The sequence below is a fragment of the Micromesistius poutassou genome (assembly GCF_964030765.1).
Source record: "Micromesistius poutassou genome assembly, chromosome: 4".
NCBI lineage: Eukaryota > Metazoa > Chordata > Actinopteri > Gadiformes > Gadidae > Micromesistius > Micromesistius poutassou.
The window spans coordinates 16,237,419-16,260,552 of NC_140274.1; the positions used below are offsets into that span (position 1 = coordinate 16,237,419).

The 23,134-nt window shown below is 47.4% G+C and overlaps 2 protein-coding genes across 2 annotated transcripts in view; both read right to left on the reverse strand.

Annotated features, from left to right (window-relative positions):
- Positions 1–341: 341 nt before the first annotated feature.
- On the reverse strand, positions 342–3,314 carry mlnr (motilin receptor; the record flags this gene model as incomplete). The annotated part of the gene is made up of 2 exons (XM_084466373.1): positions 342–652; positions 2,531–3,314. 2 exons carry the CDS (start codon positions 3,312–3,314, stop codon positions 342–344), a joined length of 1,095 nt encoding a protein of 364 aa, XP_084322499.1.
- Positions 3,315–5,621: 2,307 nt separating this feature from the next.
- Positions 5,622–23,134, reverse strand: part of fndc3a (fibronectin type III domain containing 3A) — a 68,119-nt gene continuing 50,606 nt past the window's right edge. Inside the window, exons 15-26 of the mRNA XM_084467477.1 lie at positions 18,503–18,641; positions 18,069–18,137; positions 16,902–17,020; positions 14,976–15,081; positions 13,414–13,589; positions 12,647–12,760; positions 11,836–11,985; positions 10,854–11,263; positions 10,154–10,366; positions 9,565–9,731; positions 8,754–8,878; positions 5,622–8,206 (exon numbers count right to left, since the gene is read on the reverse strand). Coding sequence (XP_084323603.1) covers positions 7,862–8,206; positions 8,754–8,878; positions 9,565–9,731; positions 10,154–10,366; positions 10,854–11,263; positions 11,836–11,985; positions 12,647–12,760; positions 13,414–13,589; positions 14,976–15,081; positions 16,902–17,020; positions 18,069–18,137; positions 18,503–18,641 — 2,133 coding nt within the window. The 3' untranslated portion in view covers positions 5,622–7,861. The remainder of the gene's footprint in view (positions 8,207–8,753; positions 8,879–9,564; positions 9,732–10,153; positions 10,367–10,853; positions 11,264–11,835; positions 11,986–12,646; positions 12,761–13,413; positions 13,590–14,975; positions 15,082–16,901; positions 17,021–18,068; positions 18,138–18,502; positions 18,642–23,134) is intronic.

A 23,134-nucleotide genomic window follows, 5' to 3' on the forward strand; every position in this document is an offset into this window, starting at 1 on the left:
GTAGGCCTATGTTATACAAATATTTTTTGCAGTAGCCTACGGTTTTAGTTTTACGATTTTGCTAGTACAAAATGCTAGGCGAACTATTCAAACTTGAGTACAATTGATGACAAATCAATCATAGCTACCATCACTAACTACACTATTTATTAAACAAATAAACCCAATAAACGTTTCTTTTTAAATATGTAAACCTTTGACGTTAGCTGCGTTTCGGCAAGCGGAATCACCATGCCCTTATTTGGACAGAAAACAGACACCCCTCGTTAGACAATTCTAGAACCGATGAGCGCCTTCCCACCAACCAGCAACGCCGTTTTCAAATGAACCGCCATCTCTTCTCAGACGCCGGTCAGCGTCTCGTGGAGTGTGGTGATGTCGTCGATGGCGCTGAGCTGCGGCTGTCCGCAGAGCTCTCGACGCCGCGGACGGCGGTGGAGCAGGAAGAGTCGATGGGCGGCGGAACGGTATTTGCGTGACATGAGGTTGTAGAGCACGGGGTTGATAGAGGCGCTGAGGTAGCACAGCACCATGGAGGCCACGTTGAAGTCCTGACTCAGCTTGGCGGTGTGGTAGTCGTCCACCTGGGCGAACAGGTTCCGGCCGATGTGGTAGGGCAGCCAGCATATGATGAACGCCAGCACCACCACCACTGTAGCGCACAGGAGGGGGAGAAAGTAAACACCTAGTCGTGATGAGAAATGTTGAATTGTTTTAGGGGCCCTTAATGGGAGTTTTCTTGATTATGTGGATACTAACAATAATCTAAATGTTGGGGTCATGACTAATAGCCAAACCATGGTCCAGATAAGGGAACAGATATCTTTAACCATATATTCAACTAAAAACCCTTTTATTGAACAAAGGAAATATGTTAAATTGTAGTCCATTATTATATGGACAATCATCTGTAAATCATTCCCCAGCTCCCTGTGGCATATTTCCAGGAATAAAGAAAAAAAATATTTTTGGACCGTTTTGGATCTTATTAACACTACTGGGAAGAGGTGGGAAATGTCACCTACAACTTGATACAAATCGGATGAATAATTTATTAGTTAATAAAAAGAAATCCTCACTGACGGAATCACAAGGGCTCCTGGACGACGGAATTGCCATCACAATCACGCTTGTGGGAAAAGCTGGAATTAAAGACCCCCCTACCCAACCACACACACACACACACACACACACACACACACACACACACACACACACACACACACACACACACACACACACACACACACACACACACACACACACACACACACACACACACACACACACACACACACACACACACACACACACACACACACACACACACACACACACACACACACACACACACACACACACACACACACACACACACCACCACCCCCTCTCCCACAGACGGGTGGCACCACAGAATAAAAAAAAAACATCGGCGGTTCCCCGGGGCCGTGCACACTTCCATTAGCTCTGATTTATGATGGCTTTAGATGACAATCCAATTAGGGAGCCGACAAACATGAACAAAAAAGGCAGCGGGGCCCCCGCAACATGGACTCCGCCGGCCCCCTAATGAACAGGATTAATCGGAGCACGCCGACATGACATATTTGGACTAGACGGATTAGTGCGGTTACGGCCTTTTAAATGGTGGTTTCTGCTTGGGCTGGCAGAGCCATCAAATGATGACAATCTGCTTGTGCTGCTGCGGCCGGGAATGACATCATCCTTCATCAGGAAGGAATCAGAGCCGTCAGACACGAGGCGGCTTCAGAACAAGCCTGGCGTCGCTCCATCATTTGCGACTACAGAGGGACAGGACTAAACGGGGAAGCGTCACGGAAGTACCAGTCACAATCTGAACCCTTCTCCGCCAAATGCCTCAAGCTCTTTACTGTGTTATAAAGAGGATGGTTAAAGTTGGGTTAGTTTAAGTATATTCGTTTGTTTTGTTTTTTTACCATGGAATAGTTACACAACATTTCTCTCGTTCCCACATGGCTTGTGATGAACCAACCGTGGTAGGTTATTTAGGTGGGTTGGTAAAGACTTGCAGACTTACTTACTTAAGACAATGAAGAGTTCAACGATAAGTGTTAATGTAAGTGTTAATGTAAATGTAAATCTAATGATATTTAAATGAAATTTACTTAATTAGCTTAATAGCATTACATGAATAAGTGAATGAATAATACAAATGAATAAGTCAGGCATAGAGGGAAGGGGAAAGTAATGGATAATGTGTTGGTTTATGAGTAGGGTTATTAGTGTATCAATAGTTAAGGTGTTAAGTGGAATTTATAGACGCTGTGCCAGTGCGTGGGTAATCCACACACTGGCATCTACTGTCACCGTTTTACAGTAACGTTGCTGTGCTGGCGCAGACCACGCAACCCTTTCGGAGATGCAACGTCACATGGCGCTATATGAACTGTGCCCAAGGGCACGCGGGACATGCACGCCGATTATCATAGTTAACCCATACACTCGGCAAATGGTGTTCCATCCTCCACATCCCCCTCTCTCCACTCACCCAGGATCTTGACGGTCTGGCGATGGACCCTCTCGCGGGCCAGGGCGCATGGGCCCTGCATCTCCATGCGGCTCTTCCACAGCTTGCAGCCGATGGAGCCGTACAGGAAGAGCAGGCACAGCATGGGGCAGAAGAAGTAGGTGGTGGACACCCACAGCATGATGTGCAGCTGGCCCGACACGATGGCCCAGTCCGTGTGCTTGCACTGGCCGGTGCTCAGGTCGGGGTGCGAGGCGTTGTCGTACTCCACGCCCACCAGGAGCAGCGTGGGTGCGGCCGAGACCAGCGCGAAGCCCCAGAGGGCCAGGATGACGTACTGCGCCCGGCGGCGCGTCACCAGGGCCTTGGAGTGCAGCGGGAAGCTGATGGCGATGTAGCGCTCCACGCTGAGCGCCGTGATGTGCAGGATGGTGGCGTAGGTGCAGCCCTCGTTGATGTAGTGGTAGAGCCGGCACACCGTCTCGCCGAAGAGCCAGGGCACGTACTTCCAGAGGCGGTAGAGATCGAAGGGCAGGCAGAGGAAGATGAGCAGGTCGGAGACGGCCATGCTGGACAGGTACAGGTTGGTGGTGGTCTTCATGTCCTTGAAGCGCTGGATGATGAGGATGGTCATGGTGTTGCCCGCCACTCCCACCACGAAGATGAGGATGCAGATGACGGTGACGGGGACGAGGGTGGAGGTGGGGAACAGGGAGCCCTCGTAGTGGTGGTGGTCGGCAGGGTAGTGGTCCACGCTGTCGGTGCTGCCGGCGTGGGGCTCCACCTGGGGTCTGGTCCAAGGCATGGTGCCGGAGGACTGAACCATGAGGCAATGCTCAGGTTCCACGAGGACGGTCCTCGAGAGAGACGTTTGTATGGAACTAGAAAACACAAAACGACAATAAACATACCAACTAAAAATATAGATAGAGGTGGACATTATGCTCTCACAGATAGCCTCCGACCCCGCCCGAAAAAGCATACAAAAAATGAGTAAAACACACCAATAAATATGGATACATATGAAAACAGAACTTATACATTAACATACACAAATGAATAGGTATCAGGAATGACAAAACCTTTTGGATGAATTGGTAATGATGACTTAAAAAGATGATTAGACTTGCGAGTCATTAGGCACAGTTTTGCCCAACCTCTCGGTTCTTATGCACCAGCCCAGCCCTGTCAGTATGTCTTGTGTACCCCTTCATCAACACCAAACCACACATGATTTCCTTTCAACTAATATTTTACCAATACAATTTAGCATTGTTATCAATATTGTATATTCTGGCCATAACCATAAATTATACTAACTTGATCAATCAGTATAATATAGAACAAATATTTATTTGTCCCCCCTGGAACCTGCTACTGTACCTCTCAGCTTACCCCAAGTCCCCAGTCAGGAATCACTGATCCAAACACGACTTGAAGGTGTATTCAGATGTTGCTAAAGAGCAGGTAGGGGCTAGTGCCTCTTACTCAATGGCCCACAGGTAGACTGGGGACATTAGGACTCAACCCTAAAACCCTCGGCTTTTCAAACAACCTAACCGCTCCACTATCGTGCCCCTTATCCTTACCATCCCCCCACAACATTATAATAACATTATTAATCTTCAGCATCTCCATAATCTTCCATGTTCACAGTCACTTGTATACTAGTATAGTATAGTACTAGTATAGTATGTTGCCTTTTATGTAAAAAAAACATCATCAAAATAAAACTAACTACACAGTAGATAAGGGTAGAAAAGGAAGGGGGGGTTACCTGTGGATGCAGAAGCTGTGCGGGGAGCTGGTGATGTCCTCTGCTGTATGAGTGTCTGTGGGAGGACGCCGATTAAATGAAGAGGCTGGCAGAGACGGTCCTGTGTGTTGTGAAGCCACAGTCAAACAATGACGCCACCACCTCCTCCTTCTCCTCTCTCGCTTCCATGACCACGACCTCCTATTCCTCCTCCTCCCAGGCTCTGCAAGTCTGTGTGTGTGTGTGTGTGTGTGCCTGCATGTGGGTGTCATGTAATTTCAAAATAATTACATTTCTAACCAAATGATAGTAGTGATGGATTGCAGGATTAGAAAGGGAGCATCTCCCCCTCCAAGATTAGTTGAGGAGAGAATGCAGACTAACACTGTTAAGATAGTTAAAATTAGGTTTCAAATATGCCTAACGTAAAAGGCTAAAATTTGATTAATTCAAAGCAAAGCTGTAAAACGGTCGTGATGGATGCAAATTATCCTTTATAAAATGCATAAGCAATCTCATGGTTGTCAAGTTTATAAAACATGGTTCTTAATTAACAGCTATTTGACAATAACAGGCATAGCTTCTTTTATTCAACATAAATTTATCCATCAGGGATTTTAAAACAATTCTGCTCATACACTTTAGTATGATGTGTATGAGCAGATTGTATAGTGTATGCGATTATTGATTTAACTAACGAATATGACACAGTCATTGTAGAAGTAGCACATATTGCCCTTCAAACCAAACCTCTCTTGAACAAACCACCTGAAAACGTTCCAATACAACCATGTGAAAAACCAATACACCTTAGTACATACGTTGTGTATGTGCCTGTTTACTCGTGTCAGAGTAACCAGGCAGTTTTGTTTGACCATCGTTTGAGGGACTAATCCCCAAACCAGTTGCTAGAAGAGATGCAGTGAATGAAACATCCTTTGTAATGGGTCTTTCAACAGAGTAAAACCTGCACTATGTAACGTGACTCAATTTAAAACTAAAATGTCTTGAATTTAATGTTTCACAATAGAACATGCCAATAGAACATACAGGAGTCAATCCAGCCCTCTATATTTGTTTTATTATGGTTCACGTGTCAGATTACTGCACTTCTTGCCAAGAGGTTGATATAACTATTAGTGTGTAAGAAGTTAAGAATTTACCAATCTAGAAACAAAGTCTGAATAAAACAAGCAAAATAGCAGCCCTACGGGGAGATGACGACTTTGGGGCCTCATCTGGCTGCACATTGTGGGGGTCCCCAATAGATATCATTTTTGAAACAATGATTTGATCATAATACAATTGGAGAGAAATTAAGACACAGCTATACAAACAAACACAAACAAGACGATAAAGAATTATAAATCTTTTATTGTGCATGGATTCTTTGTAGATATCATGGCTATACAGATACATATCTATGATTATACTTTTTTCATCATAACCAACATCTTAAAGTGATATGTCTGGTAGTATGTATAGTATAACAAATTTTCATTTTGGAATGTACGGTGTATGAGGTAACTGCAAACATTAAAATTACATAAAAATGGTCTTTTTTGTGCATATTTTATGATTTTCTTTTGTAGCGTTTTTGCTAATCTCTCCAGTCGAGGGCAGCGGACCCCGCGGTGAAGAGGTGTTAAAATGGCACACGTTGCAATCACTATCAAAAATAGGAATTTGAATTCTTTAAAGGACAAAGAGAAGACATTTGCAAAATGCCTGAAAAGACCAAATCATGTAATTACCCCAAGACGTTTTTGCAAGGTACCTGTCGTACGGACAGTTGCCTGCCCGCAACTCAACACTAGAACACAAGAACAGACTGGAGGACCGACGCAGCAGCGCTAGAGAACTTGTTTACGAACACACAAACACACAGAGAGAAAGAAGGCAAATTTAAATTCACGGGAAGTACATGAGATAACACGTTTTTGTATCTGCCACCTTTGCGTTTCCACATTCCTTGTATTTTTCTCTGGAGAGTATTCACTTATATTACTTCAATATCATAAAAAAATATACTTCACACATTTATATATGACCCGACGGAAGAAATCAAAATAAAAAGAGAAGTAAAACATAGACCTAGGTTTGAGAAGAAAATTATCTCATGATTATGAACTAATATCAAATTAATGAACAAATTAATTCCTTACTATAGCTAATAAAAATGAAAGTGGAATAAAACACAGTTTTAGTGTTTTTCTAAAAATAAAAAAAATAGGAACTAAGAAAAACAAATATAAACAGCAGAACACGCTCCTATGCCGTCATGTTAATGTGATTTATTTTCGGTTTGCTTTTTTTTTTTTTCTTAATCATCCTGATTTTTCTCCCTCCGGAGCCTCTGAAAATGGCCGCCTCTCCAGACCCCGCCCACCCTCTTCCCCTGACACGGTGACTTTAAAAACACCCAAAGCACAAGAAGGGCTTGCACAATCAAACAAGCGTGTTGGATTAAAAACGCGCCACAAGACCAAGTCACAGTCAAGTCAAAGGGTTGTCTTTTTTCATTTTTTTTTTCTTACTAAGGTGCAAAATCAGCTAGCTGGGAAACCCCCAACTGAAAAGGAAAAAGAAACCGAAGGTGTAAGCGTCCATTTTGTGTGCAGAACAACATGATTTCATAGTGAAGCAGCCGCATGTCCATAGCAACAAAGCTACAGTTCAACCATAAGACAGTAAAAAATAATCACAAGTAGTTGTGTTAGTTTGGTTTTTCCTATTTTTTTTTTCTTCCTAATCTTCATAACCAGCATAATCCAGAATTTGCTCTGTCAAACTTTGTGTCTTGCTGTACAAAAATATACTAACATATCTTCCAGTCATTTTTGCATCCTTAGACATTCTGAACATCAAAAAGTTTGCAAAGTGCTAAATGAACGCTCTATACCGCACAAAACAATTTCATGATTCATCACATCTCTGTGGAACCGCGTTTCTCACCCCGGCGTTAGGGAGGGGCAGGGAGTGAGGGGGGGGGGGGGGTTGAGTCACCACTCTGAAAGCATCGGATTGCACCGCTTGGCGCAGACACTGGCCATGCTATGTCCCTCCATAAACACACCGGCTACCAGAACGTCTACATTCTCTTCTCCTACTGGAACTACGAAAACAAACCAACAAACAGAAACGCTTCTATACTGGACACAGAAATGCAAATATAAATAATAATAATAACTTCTTCTATAAATATACGTTTATACAGATACTGTAATCAACAAGTACATGAGTAAGAGTATCTACCCACCCCCCCCACTCCCTCCTTCAGCCAATCCCGGCTCTCTCATGATCCCCTCTGCCGAGGACGGCCAATCGAGAGGAGCTGAAACCGTCCATCCTCTTTCTACTTCCTGTGAATAATTAACCATGAGGGTGGGCGGGGGGGGGGGAGGCGCAAAACAACACAGATATCAAACAATCAACGATGAACTAACCGACAAAGAAAGTAAAGCTGTGACCGTGTGTGTGTGTGTGTGTGTGTGTGTGTGTGTGTGTGTGTGTGTGTGTGTGTGTGTGTGTGTGTGTGTGTGTGTGTGTGTGTGTGTGTGTGTGCGTGCGCGAGCGGGTAGCGGAGAGCAAAGTGCTTATTTGATGACAAAGTACTGGATGACGAACGCGATGAGGATGGCGATCACGGCGAACGCCATCAGCAGGAGGAAGGCGCACTGCTCATCGCTGAGGCTGCGGCGCGGCCGCGCCGACTCGGCGCCGCCGGCCCGGAGCCCCGCCCCCGCCGTGCCCGGAGCCCCGCCCCCGGTCCCGCCCCCCTGCGCCTCGCTGCGCGGTGGGGAGAGGGTGACCGTGGGGCTGTAGGGTCCGCTGAGCTCCGGGGCGTCCTGGCACTGCCGGATGGCGCACACCCGGAAGCGGTAGTCGCTGCTGGGCTGCAGGCCGTGCAGCACGTGGCTGGTGGAGGGGCCCTTGTAGGCCTGAGGGGGGGGGGGGGGGGGGAGAGAGAGAGGGGAGTGCATTAGGGAGGCAGGCCTGGTTGTCATAGCCTACATAGGGCGAGACAGAGGCTCAGGAGGTAGGGCGGGGGTTGGCTGGCAACCGCAAGGTTGCTGGTTCGATCCCCGGCTTGAGGTGTCGATGTGTCCCTGAGCGAGGCACCTAACGCTAACTGCTCCCGACGAGCCGGCTGTCGCCTTGCATGGCTGACGCCGCCGTCGGTGTGTGAATGTGTGCATGTGTGCATGAATGGGTGAATGTTAGGCAATATTGTGAAGCGCTTTTGGATAAAAGCGCTATATATATGCAGTCAATTTACCATTGACATTAAAAACATAGAACAGAGATAGAGATATAAAAGGATGGCACACTTGCATGCTTCCATTCCCAGAAGCCATCCTATGGATCAATGATCTTTATACAATGAGTCATTAAGGCCCAGCGGTGACTAATACAATGCACTCATACACGCCCCCCCCCCCCTCCCCTCGTGAGTTAGATGAGCTAAACCAGGCAAAAAAGCCTCACCTGTTTGAAGTCAGAGTTTCCCAGCATGCTTTGCAGGGTGTAAATGATGGGGTCTCCCTTCATGGGGGGCAGGGCCTCCCAAGAGACCTCACAGGCATGGTCTTCAAGGTGCTCCACCCGGGGGGCTGATGGAGAGAGCGCAGAGAGAGAGATGTATGAGAGAGAGAGAGTGACAGTATAGGCACTTATCACTCGATTAAGCACTTGATTAAATGACAGATTTATTGGCTGGCTGACTGACTTTGGCTTGAATTACAGTTACGGTACAGTGCGTCTGCATAGATCCACGTCACTAAGAAAAGACGTGACGCAGATCTTTACGGAGCTGCCTTCATTTATACTTCCGTGTCACACCAACGTGTACACAAGGGGGCAGTATAGTGTTTCCCTTGGCTAACACACAGACTGACCGGCTGAGTACAAAGCTAGTGAACGGTGCTTTGGTGGCCATTTGTTTATTATTTTTAATTAAAACAAAACTGCATCATGGCCGACCGAGTGCGAGAGCGAGGGAGACGGTGAGAGCAGGAGTGTATGACTCAGAGACCCAGGCAGAGAGAGTGACGGCTTGGCCCTCGAGTGGGGGGCCAATCCATGAGTTAGAGGGAATAGAGAGCAACAGACAGACAGAGAGAAGGACAGGCGCGCGCACACACACACACACACACACACACACACACACACACACACACACACACACACACACACACACACACACACACACACACACACACACACACACACACACACACACACACACACACAGAGAGAGAGAGAAAGAAAGAAAGAAAGAGAGAGAGAGAGAGAATACCTTTTACAGGCGCTGGGGGGGAGCGGGGGGTGGTGAAGGTGTAAACATTGGAGAAGGGGCCCTGGCCCGCCTCGTTGAAGGCCTGGATGCGGAACGTGTACGAGGTAGACTCATTAAGCCTCTGGACCTTATGGGTGTGGCACGGCCCCTTGTACAGGGACACCAACCTGCGTGGGGAACATGGAGATTAGCAAAAACTGAAAGGCATTATAAACAATGGACTCTGGAGTTTCCCTTTTTCTTTTTTCGGTCATGAAAAACCTGTTAACGTTTGTGTGAAAACCTGCTGTTTACGAAAAAGAAAGGCATGCAGGACGGCTTGGAACATGCTTCCGGAAATAGGGAGTGGCTAACAAAACAGGAAGAAAGCACGAAAAGGCTGCTGATGGTGATGCAGCAGAACGGCTGGGTTTGTTCTCTTTAAAATCCTGAAATAATTCAAAATAAACACCTCATTCGCCAAAAAAACCCATATATATCACTTTGAAATTCTAACTGTGGCTGACACTATGTGGGGCCCCACTCTGTTCCAAAGAGGAACAGAGTGGGGCCCCAGAGGCAGCGTGAGGGGCCCTGCGTGTGTACGGACCGGCCGCTGCGGTCCTCCATCTGCAGCTGGTACTGGAGGGCGTCCGAGGCGCTGGCCTTGCCGGGGCCCTCGCCCCACTTGAGCCGCAGCGTCTGGTGGCTGAAGGCGGTGCACTCCAGGCGCGGCGGCGGCGGGGGGAGGGGCTTGGTCTTCAGCTTGAAGGGGTGGCTGAAGGGGCCCGCCCCCAGGCTGTTCAGGGCCTGGATCCGGATCCTGGACACATTAACACGTTTACGTTACGTCTGGGGACGATATCACAATACACACCACGTCTGGGGACGATAACACAAGCAATGGACACACGTTGACATAGTATAGACATGTATGGAGGATTCACTCATGTTTAATCACCTCTGGCTCCGACACACACACACGTAATGAGGATAACATCCTCACATTCACTCACCTCTGGCTCCGACACACACACACACACACACACACACACACACACACACACACACACACACACACACACACACACACACACACACACACACACACACACACACACACACACACACACACTTCTTATTTGAAATGAGCTTAGAGGTCTGCAGGTCTACGTAAGTTGACTTTAAATTCAAACCCGAGGACCTTTTGGTCAAACACCATCAACCACTAGACCCTCCAGACCCCCGACCCCCATATGCAGGGTGGGGAGGGGGTGCGTGTGCGCATGCGTGCGTGCGTGCGTGTGTACCGGTAGCTGGTGTCGGGCTGCAGGTTCTGCAGGACGTGCCGGGTGACGGGGCCCACAGCCACCGGCTGGCGCTCCCCCAGGTCAATCAGGTAGGACGTGATGGGGGCGCCGTGGTCACACGGGGGCTCCCACCGCACGCCCAGGCACGTGGACGGCGAGTACCGCGTCACCCTCGGCGATGACACCGCCTCCTCCTCGTCATCATCCTCCTCCTCCTCCTCGTCTTCCTCCTCCTCTGGCTCCTCTTCGTCGTCGTTCTGGCGGGCTTTGTGTGCGTGCGCTGACGCCTCGTACGTGCGCATCTCCGACTCCTTGAGGGCGTGCACGTTGGTGACTGCGGCGGGCACCGAGCTGGGCGTCTGGCAGAGCACCGCCTCGCTGAAGGGACCCACGCCCGCCACGTTCACCGCCTGGACGCACACAGGACCCACACGCAGCCACGCACAAGTGATGAGGAGGTTGTACATGTTTTAAGAGGATGCCTGAACTGTTACGTTGCGTCGCGTTGTATGTTGTGCTCTATGCACGTTGTCACTTGATGTGCTGCTGCCCTGCTTGGCCAGGTCCCCACTGACAGGAGATAAAACACAGTGTGTAGTGAACAGTACCCACGACAAGGGGGCAGTGTTGATTCAGGATGCAGTGGCAGCTTCTGTCCTTCGGGTGGCAGTCTTTCTCTGTATATGCACCGTTCATTTTTTTGTAAAAAAAAAACAAAAAAACCTGGCATTGACTTTTCTGTTTGGCCGCCAAATCAAAATTGCTTTGAGCATCCAGAACCCTGGAAGAATTTTTTCTTGGCCTAAGGTGTGATGAGTCAGCAACACCGGATTTTAGAATGAAAATCCACGGGCAAAGCAAAACTGACAACGTAGAATTCATCGTTCCAAATAATAATCTGAAAACGGAACTGAAACTGCGCAGACATGCACACCCAACCCCCCCCCCCCATACACACAACAAGGGGGTTGTTTTTCCTCACCTGAACCCGGCAGAAGTAGTTGGTCGCGGGCAGCAGCCCCTTCACCTCGGTGCTGAGGGCGGGGCCAGAGTAGGACACCATCATGGTTCCCTCGGCGGCCCCCCACTCCACACGGTACTCTGTCACCGGGGCGCCGTTACCCAGCGGGACCTGAACCCCGCCCCCACGGAGAAAACACCCATTAGTACTTTGTACCGGGACCCTGGACTCTGCGGGTCACCTGGTCATCACTTGTGTGTTTGACAATATATATTTCTTTACATATTTTGGTTCTTTTAGTGTTTTTTTTTTTTTTTATGACATTGAGGACGATCTAGGTCATTTCAGGTCTTGGTTTGGAAATCTCATGTCCTGGTCTGGGAGATGCATGTTATTTCAGCTCATGGTCTTGTAATGGTAATACCGTCATTAAGACCATGAGCTAAAATAACCAAACCGTGACCTAAATTACCATACCGTATGATCATTTAGGTCACGGTTTGGTTATTTTCAGCTCATTTCAACCTGCCTAAACGGGAGCGGGCCCCGATACAACGGGAGGGGGCCCCGATACAATAGCAAATAATAGCAAATAAGCTTGCAGATTCATCTGGTTGCCGGGATACTACTTTTGTGGCTTGCACCTTTAAAAATGTAAACTTAAGAGCTAAGTGCTCACAGGGAAAAAGTACATAATTAGGGTCATGGTTTGATAACTGAGGTAATCTCGCTCATGGGCCGGTGATGGCATGGTGGTCTAAGTCATGGTTGCGTAAAGGAAGGCGATGGCTTTGTAAAGATAATGGAGGTGCTTGTGCGCTCAGGGTCTCACCTCCCAGCTGACCACCACACAGCTGGGGGACTTGCAGACAGTGCTGGGGGCTCTGCAGGGCTCAGGGGCCCCGGGACCTGTGGTCACCTCACAGCACTCCGACAAGGGCCCAAACTGGAGGGAGAACAACACACATTATGTACACACACACACACAATGAGCAAAAGGTAACAGATATCACGTGGTCAACCATTCACCTACAGTGAAGGTTCTTCAGGTTAAGGAGCAGGAAGAGCTAGGGCATCTGGCACAAGGACGCCTACAAGTAGACTGTGGATATTGGGATTCAAACCCAGAACCTCAAAAAACAGAACCACCAGACTAACACATTAAAACCCTAAACCGGGAATAAGAATGATGAAGTTAAAAGGTTCAGAGCCCTCCATCCTTCTATAATTATTTACAGGGATGACTAATGCACGATCAACAATTTGCTATACATGACTTCCATGCATGGTGATCGCTGCATGTGATGACCTAACAGCGTGTAGGCGGCTAGTCAGCGGCGATGACTAACTCGGAATCCCAAAGTGTTCAGAACATTACACAAAAAAAACAAACAACAACAACACAAAACCCAACTCCGCGAGCTCGACTATTCAGTCAGCCAAGCTCCAAGACTCTTGGCTGGCTTTGTTTTGTGTGGCAGTGGTGGTGGTGTAGGTGTTGCGCCCGTCGTGATTGCTTGGTTGTCATGGCAACAACGTGTGTGTTTGTGTGTGTGCGTGTGTGCGTGCGCGTGCGTGCACGTGCGTGTCTGGTCTCACCCCAGCTCTGTTGGCGGCCTTCAGGCGGAAGCTGTAGGTCCGGCCGGGCAGCAGGCTGCCCACGGTGCAGTCGAGCTCCGCCCCTTGGTACACCTCCCGGCTCTCCTCCGCCTGCGGCCCGCACACCTCCACGCTGTAGCAGGACACCGGGCAGCCCCCGTCCACCTGGGGAGGGCCTGGAGCGAGTCAAGCACACACACACACACACACACACACACACACACACACACACACACGCGCGCACATACCCAGGTTAGCATAGCTTAGCATTGCTATTAAAGGTCCCATATTATACCACCAGTGTGAGTAGCTGTTAACAAGCCGTTTTGAAAATCTGAAGTGGTGTCCACCTAGATGTGTGCTGGATAGATCGGTCCGCCAGCCTACCCAGTGGACTGTAGCAAACGTTGCTCATCTAGCCATAGGCATTTTTACACTGACACTGCCACGCTCGGTCACGGCTTGGCACGCCTGGCAATTGCACTGTCTTGCCTGCGTAAAACCAAGGGGGTAAAATGGAGAAGGGCCACTGGAGAAGGCGGGGCTACGCAGGGAGAGTAGACCTCTTTAGAATAATTTGCATACTACGAATGTTTTTTTTTTTTTCATGATTCAAGAGACTCGCAAGAATGCGTATACATCTGAGTGTCGGCTACAAACAGCAATATGTAGGGTCCGGGAGGGTAAATTGGGGTGCGAACTCAGGCCGGTATATTACCTCGGTAGGTGTAAATGCACGGACCATGCCGGGAAAAAGACGTGCATAAGACGGGCATATTTGGCAGTGTAAAAACATTTTTTCATACATCTAGGTGGACACGCCCACTTGTGATGTTGTAAGAGGCAGATCTTCAAAACGGCTTGTAACGGCTAATCACACTCACACCTGGTGGTATAATATGTCAACTTTAAAGAATGTATGTTATAGGGTAGCATCATGTGGCATAGCAAACTACGGTGTAGCGTAGCATTATGTGGAATAGTGTAATATGGTGTAGCATAGTATTATGTGGCATAGTGCACTACGGTGTAGCGTTGCATCATGTAGGATGGTAAAATATGGTGTAGCGTAGCATCATGTTCCATGGTATAATACGGTGTAGTGTAGCACCATATGTGGCATAGTGCACTTTGGTATGGTGTAGTGCAGCCTAGCAATAGCAAATGAACTATACATGATTCAATGTAGGCTAGGAAATATGGTCAAAGAGTGCAAAGGCAGGGGCAGCATTGATCAAGGGTCATCGCAAATGCTCTCTGATCGGCTGATAAGGAATAGCAGTTGCAACAATCTGCTCCACAAAAGGTTTAGGTTTTACTAGGGTTGACAGTACATATCAACAAACAAAAATTTGGATAGCTAAGCTATGAATTTCTTAGCTTGTTGCATTGTATTCATACTGCATTCATCAATATTGGGATCAAGATCGTATGTATGCACCCATTCATCTAGATGTAGCCATTCATATTTGTCCAATTATCCTAACACAAAGGCATGGGAGAGAGCCTTGGAGGACCTAGGTTCCATCGCCCACGCAGGCCTGAGCTGGCGGCTGACTCACCCCAGCGCAGCTGTAGCTCTCTGGCCTTGGCCTTGCCCACTAGCCGGGGGGGCGGACAGGGCCCTGGGGGGACAGCGGGCGTCTGGACCTGCAGGGTCTCCGACAGCTGGCAACCACAACAACAACAACAACAAGACCCCAATTAAAGACATGAGAATACAAACAAACAAATGACATAACTGTGTGCGTTGTGTAACTGTGTGCGTTTGTGCGTCTGTTTGTGTCTCTTGTTTGTGTGTTCTGTGTGCGCGCGTGTGTGTTGTTCTGTGTGTGCACGTGTGCATTCCGTGTTTGTGCGTGTGTGTTGTTCTGTGTGTGTGTGTTCTGTGTTTGTGGGTGTGTGTTGTTCTGTGTGCGTGTGTTGTTGTTCTGTGTGTGTGTGTGTGTGTGTGTGTGTGTGTGTGTGTGTGTGTGTGTGTTTGTTGTTCTGTGTGCGTGCGTGTGTGTTGTTCTGTGTGCGTGTGTTGTTGTTCTGTGTGTGTGTGTGTGTGTGTGTGTGTGTGTGTGTGTGTGTGTGTGTGTGTGTGTGTGTGTTTGTTGTTCTGTGTGCGTGAGTGCGTGTGTGTGTGTTGTTCTGTGTGCGTGTGTCTGTGTTTGGCGCGCGTGCTTGTGTCTGTCTCCTCCACTCGGTCTCTCCCTCTCCCCCCCCACCCCGTCTCTCTGCGGTGCGTCCGCGCTCGTCGCTAGGCGCCGACACGAGAGCCCGACAACGATGACGTCGTCGCCTCTCTCCGGGAAAGCGCAACGGGAACATATGTGACCGGCGCGCCGCTCCACCGGAGATAAATAAATAGAACGCACAACTAAATGCCAGACTCTCTGCCTCTCTGGTAGAGGAATCAGCCTTTCAGCGTGCATGTGCGCGCTCAGTCACGTTGAAAACACCATGAGTCACCTCCTCCCTCCCCCACCCTCCCTTCCCCCTCCCCCTACACCGCCCTGAATAAGAATGCACGTGTGGTACACGTCAGACGCTAATGAGCGATCTTCCACAAAAATCTTCCACTAATTTGACTAAATTGGCGTCCGCATCATGCCGTGCCGAGGGTTAACCGAACAGTGCGTTTCACTTCTTTTCATCTTGTGTACGCGTGTGCGCCAGGAAGCTTTACAAAAAAAACCCCAAAACAACTGCCGCCGTCTCTCAAGAACTCGAGCTGAATGAGAATTACCGCTTTTTCAAAAAAAAGGAAAAAAGAGGAGAACCATCATCTGAAAGTCACGTCGAGTTTGTCAGAGTCACCCGGTGGTGGGGGGTGGGGGGAGAGGGGCGGGGGGTCGTTGGGTGGATGAGGCTCGAGACGGGGCCCTGGGAGGGTGTGAATGCCACAGGGAGCGCGGCTGTGAGACTTCGTTAGCGCTGCTTTTGCCCCGCGCTCAGGGATGACGCGGCTGGCTCTGCAGCGATGGCGGCGAGCTCCCCGGCTAGCTGGGCGCTGTGCGGTGCTACGACTGTAAACACGACGCGAGTGCGTGGGGAGGATGAGCGGGAGAAAGGCACAGGAAGTCCTCTTGTTGGTCTCGACTGGGGTTCGATCTGTGCTAACTGACTCAATCTGCGGGCACGCTTGTAGGAGACCGTGTACATGCGTTTGTCGGTGTGTACGAACCGTTTGTATGCGTGTCTGTCTGTCTGCGTGCTTGCACTCTATGTGCGCGTGTGGGTGTGTGTTCCTCTATATTGTGAGTGGGGTGGGCCGTATGCATTCGTCAGTGTAACTTTGTGTCTGCACCTGTGTGCCTGTGTTTGAATGCCAGCGTGTTCATGTTAGTGCGTAACCGTGTGTGTGTGTGTGTGTGTGTGTGTGTGTGTGTGTGTGTGTGTGTGTGTGTGTGTGTGTGTGTGTGTGTGTGTGTGTGTGTGTGTGTGTGTGTGTGTGTGTGTGTGTCCCTGCGAGTGAGGGTGTGTGTGAGATTATGACTCACCAGGCTCTGGCCCCCCTCGCTCATGCAGTAGATCCTGCTCTGGTACGAACACCCGGGCTTCAGACCCTCACACACGTACTCCAGGGCCGGCCCCGTGTACACAAGCTCCCAAGAGACCCCTGCACGGTTAGGAGGTGAGATGCTTAGTACAGAGACTGCTAGGGGTTAGACAGTTCATACTGAGCTAGGTCATTAGGGAACAGGTAGGGGTAAGACAGGGAATACAGCGCTAAGTAGGGGTTACACAGTTAATACTGAGCTAGGTCTTTCAGGAACAGGTAGGTGTAAGACAGGGAATACAGCACCAGGTAGGGGTTAGACAGTTAATACTGAGACAGGGAGGGGGTAGACAGTTAAAAATGGGGGTTAGAAAGGGAATACAGAGTCGAAAGGGGCAGGTCGGGTTGGACAGTGGATAGAGACTCGGGATGCAAGTAACACCAAAAATGTCGAACACGATGTCCGAAACGAGTACTAGAGGTTTTTTTGTGTCTCCTGGGCAGTTAAACACCGCTAGCCACACTGGGATACTAGCCATACTGGTGATTGCATCTTTAGTTCACCGTGTAACATCACTAACTCACAGCGTGAATATCTGTTAATCCAATATCTGTTGACTTACAACAAAGAACTTTCAAACTGAATAAAATGCTATTTATATGTTTGCTAAATTGAATCCACCACCCCAGCAGCGCTATGCTGCTATACATTTCACTTTCAGTTTTGATGTGGATCTTCCTGGCGGCGGTCCTTATTCCCAAGCTTATGCAATATATGGGGAACTCCGACTAGCCTTGCTGGCTGCTAAACGTTGGCGAACTAACCTATTGTATACAGCCTCTCAACAACAATATGTGCTTTTGACTATTTAATGATGCATCCTGCTTCAAAACATTGCCAAAATACATCAACATAATGTCGGAAAAATTATAAAAAAAGAATTGTCAATCCTTTGGCTTTTCGTTTTATTTCTAATTTGCTTGATGTTTAGTACAAGTTACAAGTACAAGTTTGCACCCCTAATAGAGACAGGTAGGGGTTAGACGGTTGATATAGAGACGGGTAGGGGCAAGACTGTGATTATAGCGACAGGTAGGGTTTAGAGACCAGTAGGGGTTGGACAGTGTCTTAAGATATTATGGGATAGATGTGGTTCTGGAAACTTACCGCTCAAACCCTCAGACCGCTCAACCACATATTTAGTGACTTCCGATCCACCGTTGTCTTTGGGAGGTTCTGGTGAATAAAAAATGAATTAATATATTTTTTGCATATTCACACACAGGGTATAGAATAGAGATGCACTATATGATAACACACCAACTACCATATCAAACACAAATCTATACCATCCAAATCCACAACTCATTTCTACATATTTTTTCTAAATGGAACAAAATTATGACAATTGGTCATCAAATTTCTTTCACAGAATATTCATATTTGATGAGATTTACCATGGTCCAGGTAGCATATGCCAGCTAGCAGGTGTACGTCACTAGCTAGCAGGCGTATGCTACACTACCTAGTAGCAGTGAACAGAACACAACCATGATGAACTCTTGGGTGCAGCTCAGGGCTAGGCCGGGAACCAGACTTACCCCAGGCCATCTTGAAGCTGTTGGGTAGCACACGGCCCCTGATGAGGGGTCTGCAGGGACAGCCGGGCCGGTCTGGACTGGTGGTGAACTCGGCCACGTGACTGGGGTTGCTCTTTCCCTCCGTGTTATATGCTGCCACCTGCAGGCAGACAGAGGAACAACCATCGGTCAGACGTATACAACTGGGTCTGGGTGGAATGGTCGGCCACTGCTTGCCCTTGCCTTGACGGGCAGGGAGTATGTGCGTGTGTGTAGCTGAGACAGAGAGAGTGTGGGTGTAGGTGTGTGCAAAGGAGAAAGTGTGTGTTTGTGTGTGTGCAAGTGAGAGTGTGAATGAATCAGCGGCAGAGAGAGTAAATTAGTATCTAGACTACGGTGTGGATGTGTGAAAGTGCGTTTGTATGTCTGTGTGTGTGTACGTGCGTGTTCATGTATTTTTGTGTGATATTTGGAGATGTGTGGGGGTGTTTATATATGTGTACGTGTATATGCGTGTGTGTGAGTATACAAATGTGTATGCATGCCTGTCTGTTTACATGTATGTGTGCATAGATGTACGTGTAATTCTATGCTTCTGTGGGTGTGTCAGTGTAGGTGTGTGTGTGTGTGTGGGTGGGGGGGGCACTGAACATAAAGGTCATATATAACAAGCTCTGACTGAACACAGACCTGGAGGGTAATGAAGGGATCCGAGGGACAGTGCGCACGTTCGCCCTCTTTCCATATAATTACCCATCGCAAATAGACATTATCCAATAGATTGCGTCATCCATATGTTGCCCCCGGTGACACGGCGACACCAGCCAATAGGAGACAGGTGCCCTGAATGACATTTGCAACCCAGAGAGCAAGATCTGCTCCTGAATACATATCACTCATTAGGGTTGGGCAGTGTAACATTTTCAAACAGGTTTGATAATTAATCAAACGCCAAATCGCTCAAGATGGCGCGCTTCCAAAAGGCAGTTGCTGAGTTAAACATGAGTTCTGCATGCCCGTCACACACGAGACTATATCATGAATTTAGAAGAGAAACCACTCACAAAGGATAGATGACGATAAATGTAATTTTTGGTATTTCAGTGTGTGTAAGATAACGATTTTGCCAACCCAGTTCACCACACATCAACCAAATCAATTGCTAACAACCCAGTCCCGATTCTCAAAACCGACTTTCAAAATTCATAAAACTTCATAACAGTGTTCTGTCCACTGACTGTTGGAGAGGACTGGCGGGGTGGCGTGAGTTGGAGGGGTTATGTGTGTCCATAGTATGATTTTTTCAAACAGAGCAGAACAGGCTGGCCAGCATTATTTATTTGTAGACTATATCAGTTCTAGGATGTGATTTAATGATAACAATTATGAAAACCCTATTGATAAGCATGGACAACAGTTATGTCCAGATATGCTGGTTTTTTTTAGCCAGTTGAAATGTTACATTGACATTGTGACTAGGCCTGGGCGATATGGCTGAAAGACATATCACAATATAACTTGATCATATTGATCTATATCGATAACTATTGATCATTTTAATGACTAGGAATTACCATGCTGGATTCAAACACTTCTGTGACCTTCCACTGTTCTTCATTGATAAATACTCCAATGTCGATACAACAATGAAAAACACTCTGCACAATATTGTGCAATACACAATATTGTAAATAAGTATCGAACCGTGTTTGTGTAACAAACCCAGCTGCTAGATTCGGTGGTCCAGTCTCATTGATATATATTGAACATGTTTTATATTGATATTGATCAAAAGTCTATCACGATACGATAATTTATTGTTTTATTGCCCAGGCCTAATTGTGACTTCAGTATGCCAGGACATATCATAATGACGTTTTGCTGGTACAGCCGGTTTGCGTTCAGTTAAACCAGTATGAGCTCACACACACTGGACCTGTAGAACCTGACAATGCCCCACCCTATCACAGATAGAAAATAGCCAGCAATACAGTACTTTTACACAACCATGTACAACTCATTCTTATAAATACCCAGTACTACATTACTAATACTGAAATACGAGTGCAAACTAAACCATGAGGCCTGACCGAATCACGAGAGCTAACTGAACCACGAGAGCTAACTGATTAACTAGCACCAACTGAACGAGATAACTCAAACAATAGTAACCCTAACCCTAACTAGCACCAACTGAACAACTAGCACCAACTGAACAACTAGCACCAACTGAACAACTAGCACCAACTGAACAACTAGCACCAACTGAACAACTAGCACCAACTGAACGACTAGCACCAACTGAACGACTAGCACCAACTGAACAACTAGCACCAACTGAACAACTAGCACCAACTGAACAACTAGCACCAACTGAACAACTAGCACCAACTGAACAACTAGCACCAACTGAACAACTAGCACCAACTGAACAACTAGCACCAACTGAACAACTAGCACCAACTGAACAACTAGCACCAACTGAACGAGAAAACTCAAGCAATAGTTTACAGAACTGAGAGAGCTAACCGAAGCACTGGAGCTAACCGAAGCAATAGAGCAAAATGAACCACCCGAGCTTAAACCACTAGAGCTTACTGAAGCACTAGAGCTAACTGAACCACTAGAGCTTACTGAAGCACTAGAGCTAACTGAACCACTAGAGCTTACTGAAGCACTAGAGCTAACTGAACCACTAGAGCTTACTGAAGCACTAGAGCTAACTGAAGCACTAGAGCTAACTGAACCACTAGAGCTTAAACCACTAGAGCTTACTGAAGCACTAGAGCTAACTGAAGCACTAGAGCTAACTGAACCACTAGAGCTTAAACCACTAGAGCTTACTGAAGCACTAGAGCTTACTGAAGCACTAGAGCTTACTGAACCACTAGGCTAGTGTTACTTAAGTTAGGTGTGTACTGCTGTGTGTACAGCAGTGTGTTTATTTACTGTTGTGTAGTGTACTTGAGTGTAGAGTGTGTGATGTGTACAGCAATGAGGACGGTACTGTGTACTTTAGTGTGTACTGTAGTGTGTACTCTGAATTGTGTTTACATTGCCTCCGACAAATCTGGCAGAATATTCACTGTATTTACACTGTGCGAGTCAAAGTTTAAGTAAATATGTAAAGATGTGTGTTGAAATGGGATCTACAGGGACATACATTTGATTCTAGTTTTACTACTGCAGCAGGCTACTGAAAAAACACTTTGTTATAATAATATTTAACAAACATTGACTCCAGAGAACTGAAACCGTAAGGCTATTGTCCCCTTAAAAGCAAAGCGCTGCACAAGATAGAAATGGACAGAAAGAGGAAAGTAGAGAGGCAGAGACAATTAGGGAAAGAGACATAGAAAGTAAGGGAGAGGAACCGTGGGAGGGAGAGCAAAATGGGAGAGAAATTTAGAGAAGTAAATTGAGATGACTGGAGCGCGACAGCAAGAGTCACACCTACACATTCCCATCCCTGATCTGACGGTTGTGTGATAGCGAAAATAAATCTGAACCAAACCACTAGACATATTTCCGACAAGTGAGACATTGCCGTGTGTTTTTGATGAGTCCACACCGCACCATACTGCCTAGTCTCTCGGAGGGAATATACTGGACTCAAACTGGTTCATCCCACTTCCTTCCTCTGTCATCCTTATGAAGGATTTATCATATTGTAAAACCTAACAGCCTTGACAGTGGTGAGGAGATCGATTGCCATGGAAGCTCCCACACAACTGTCAGACCTGGTTAACTCCACTTTTTACCTCTCTCATTTACACACAGCAAATAACAGACTGCAAAAAAACGAAGGACGACCACCTGATGCCTTTACTCTGAAATTATCGACAGCAGCAGCAGCTGTGGTCCCCGCTCGGTCACAAGATGAACGTAATCCACAATTACATATAATGTATAATAGTCAATTAATGTAACTATATGGAAACCTATTGATGCTGAAATACAGCCGGATACTACTGGACACTCGTGTTACACTATTGAGTAACAGGATACTCAATAGTGGGCTGTCGATGACAGTTGAACATTTAGTACCACTATGTACGACTATTTAGTCACGCTGTTATCCAATGCGACTTACAGTGCATTTCAGATCCATGTTATGAAAGAGCAGGTAAAGGTTATAGTGCGCTTTGTCCCAGGATGCTTACAAAGATTGCAGACATTTGGGATCGAGGCTGGGAGTCAAACACTCATTACACATCCCATCCCCTCCTGTGCGGTGCATGTGTCATGGCACAGCTTGCAGACTTCCATATCAAAATATGTGAATCCATTCAGAAAAAAACATTGCAAATTATTAACAGTGCAAATTATGAATAATACCTCTCTTCGCCTGACTAGGAAGCGTAAGAGGCGTGCTGCATTATCTCCCACCCTGGAGCCCACCTCCCCCGCCGAACCCCTGCTGCCAACCCAGCCAAGAGGATGAGTCACTGGGTCGCTCCAGCACCACCACCCCTCCACCACCCACCCAGAATACAGCCAGGCCTCAGCCTTAATTAAGACTGCAGATTATTTAGATTACACACACACACACACACACACACACACACACACACACACACACACACACACACACACACACACACACACACACACACACACACACACACACACACACACACACACACACACACA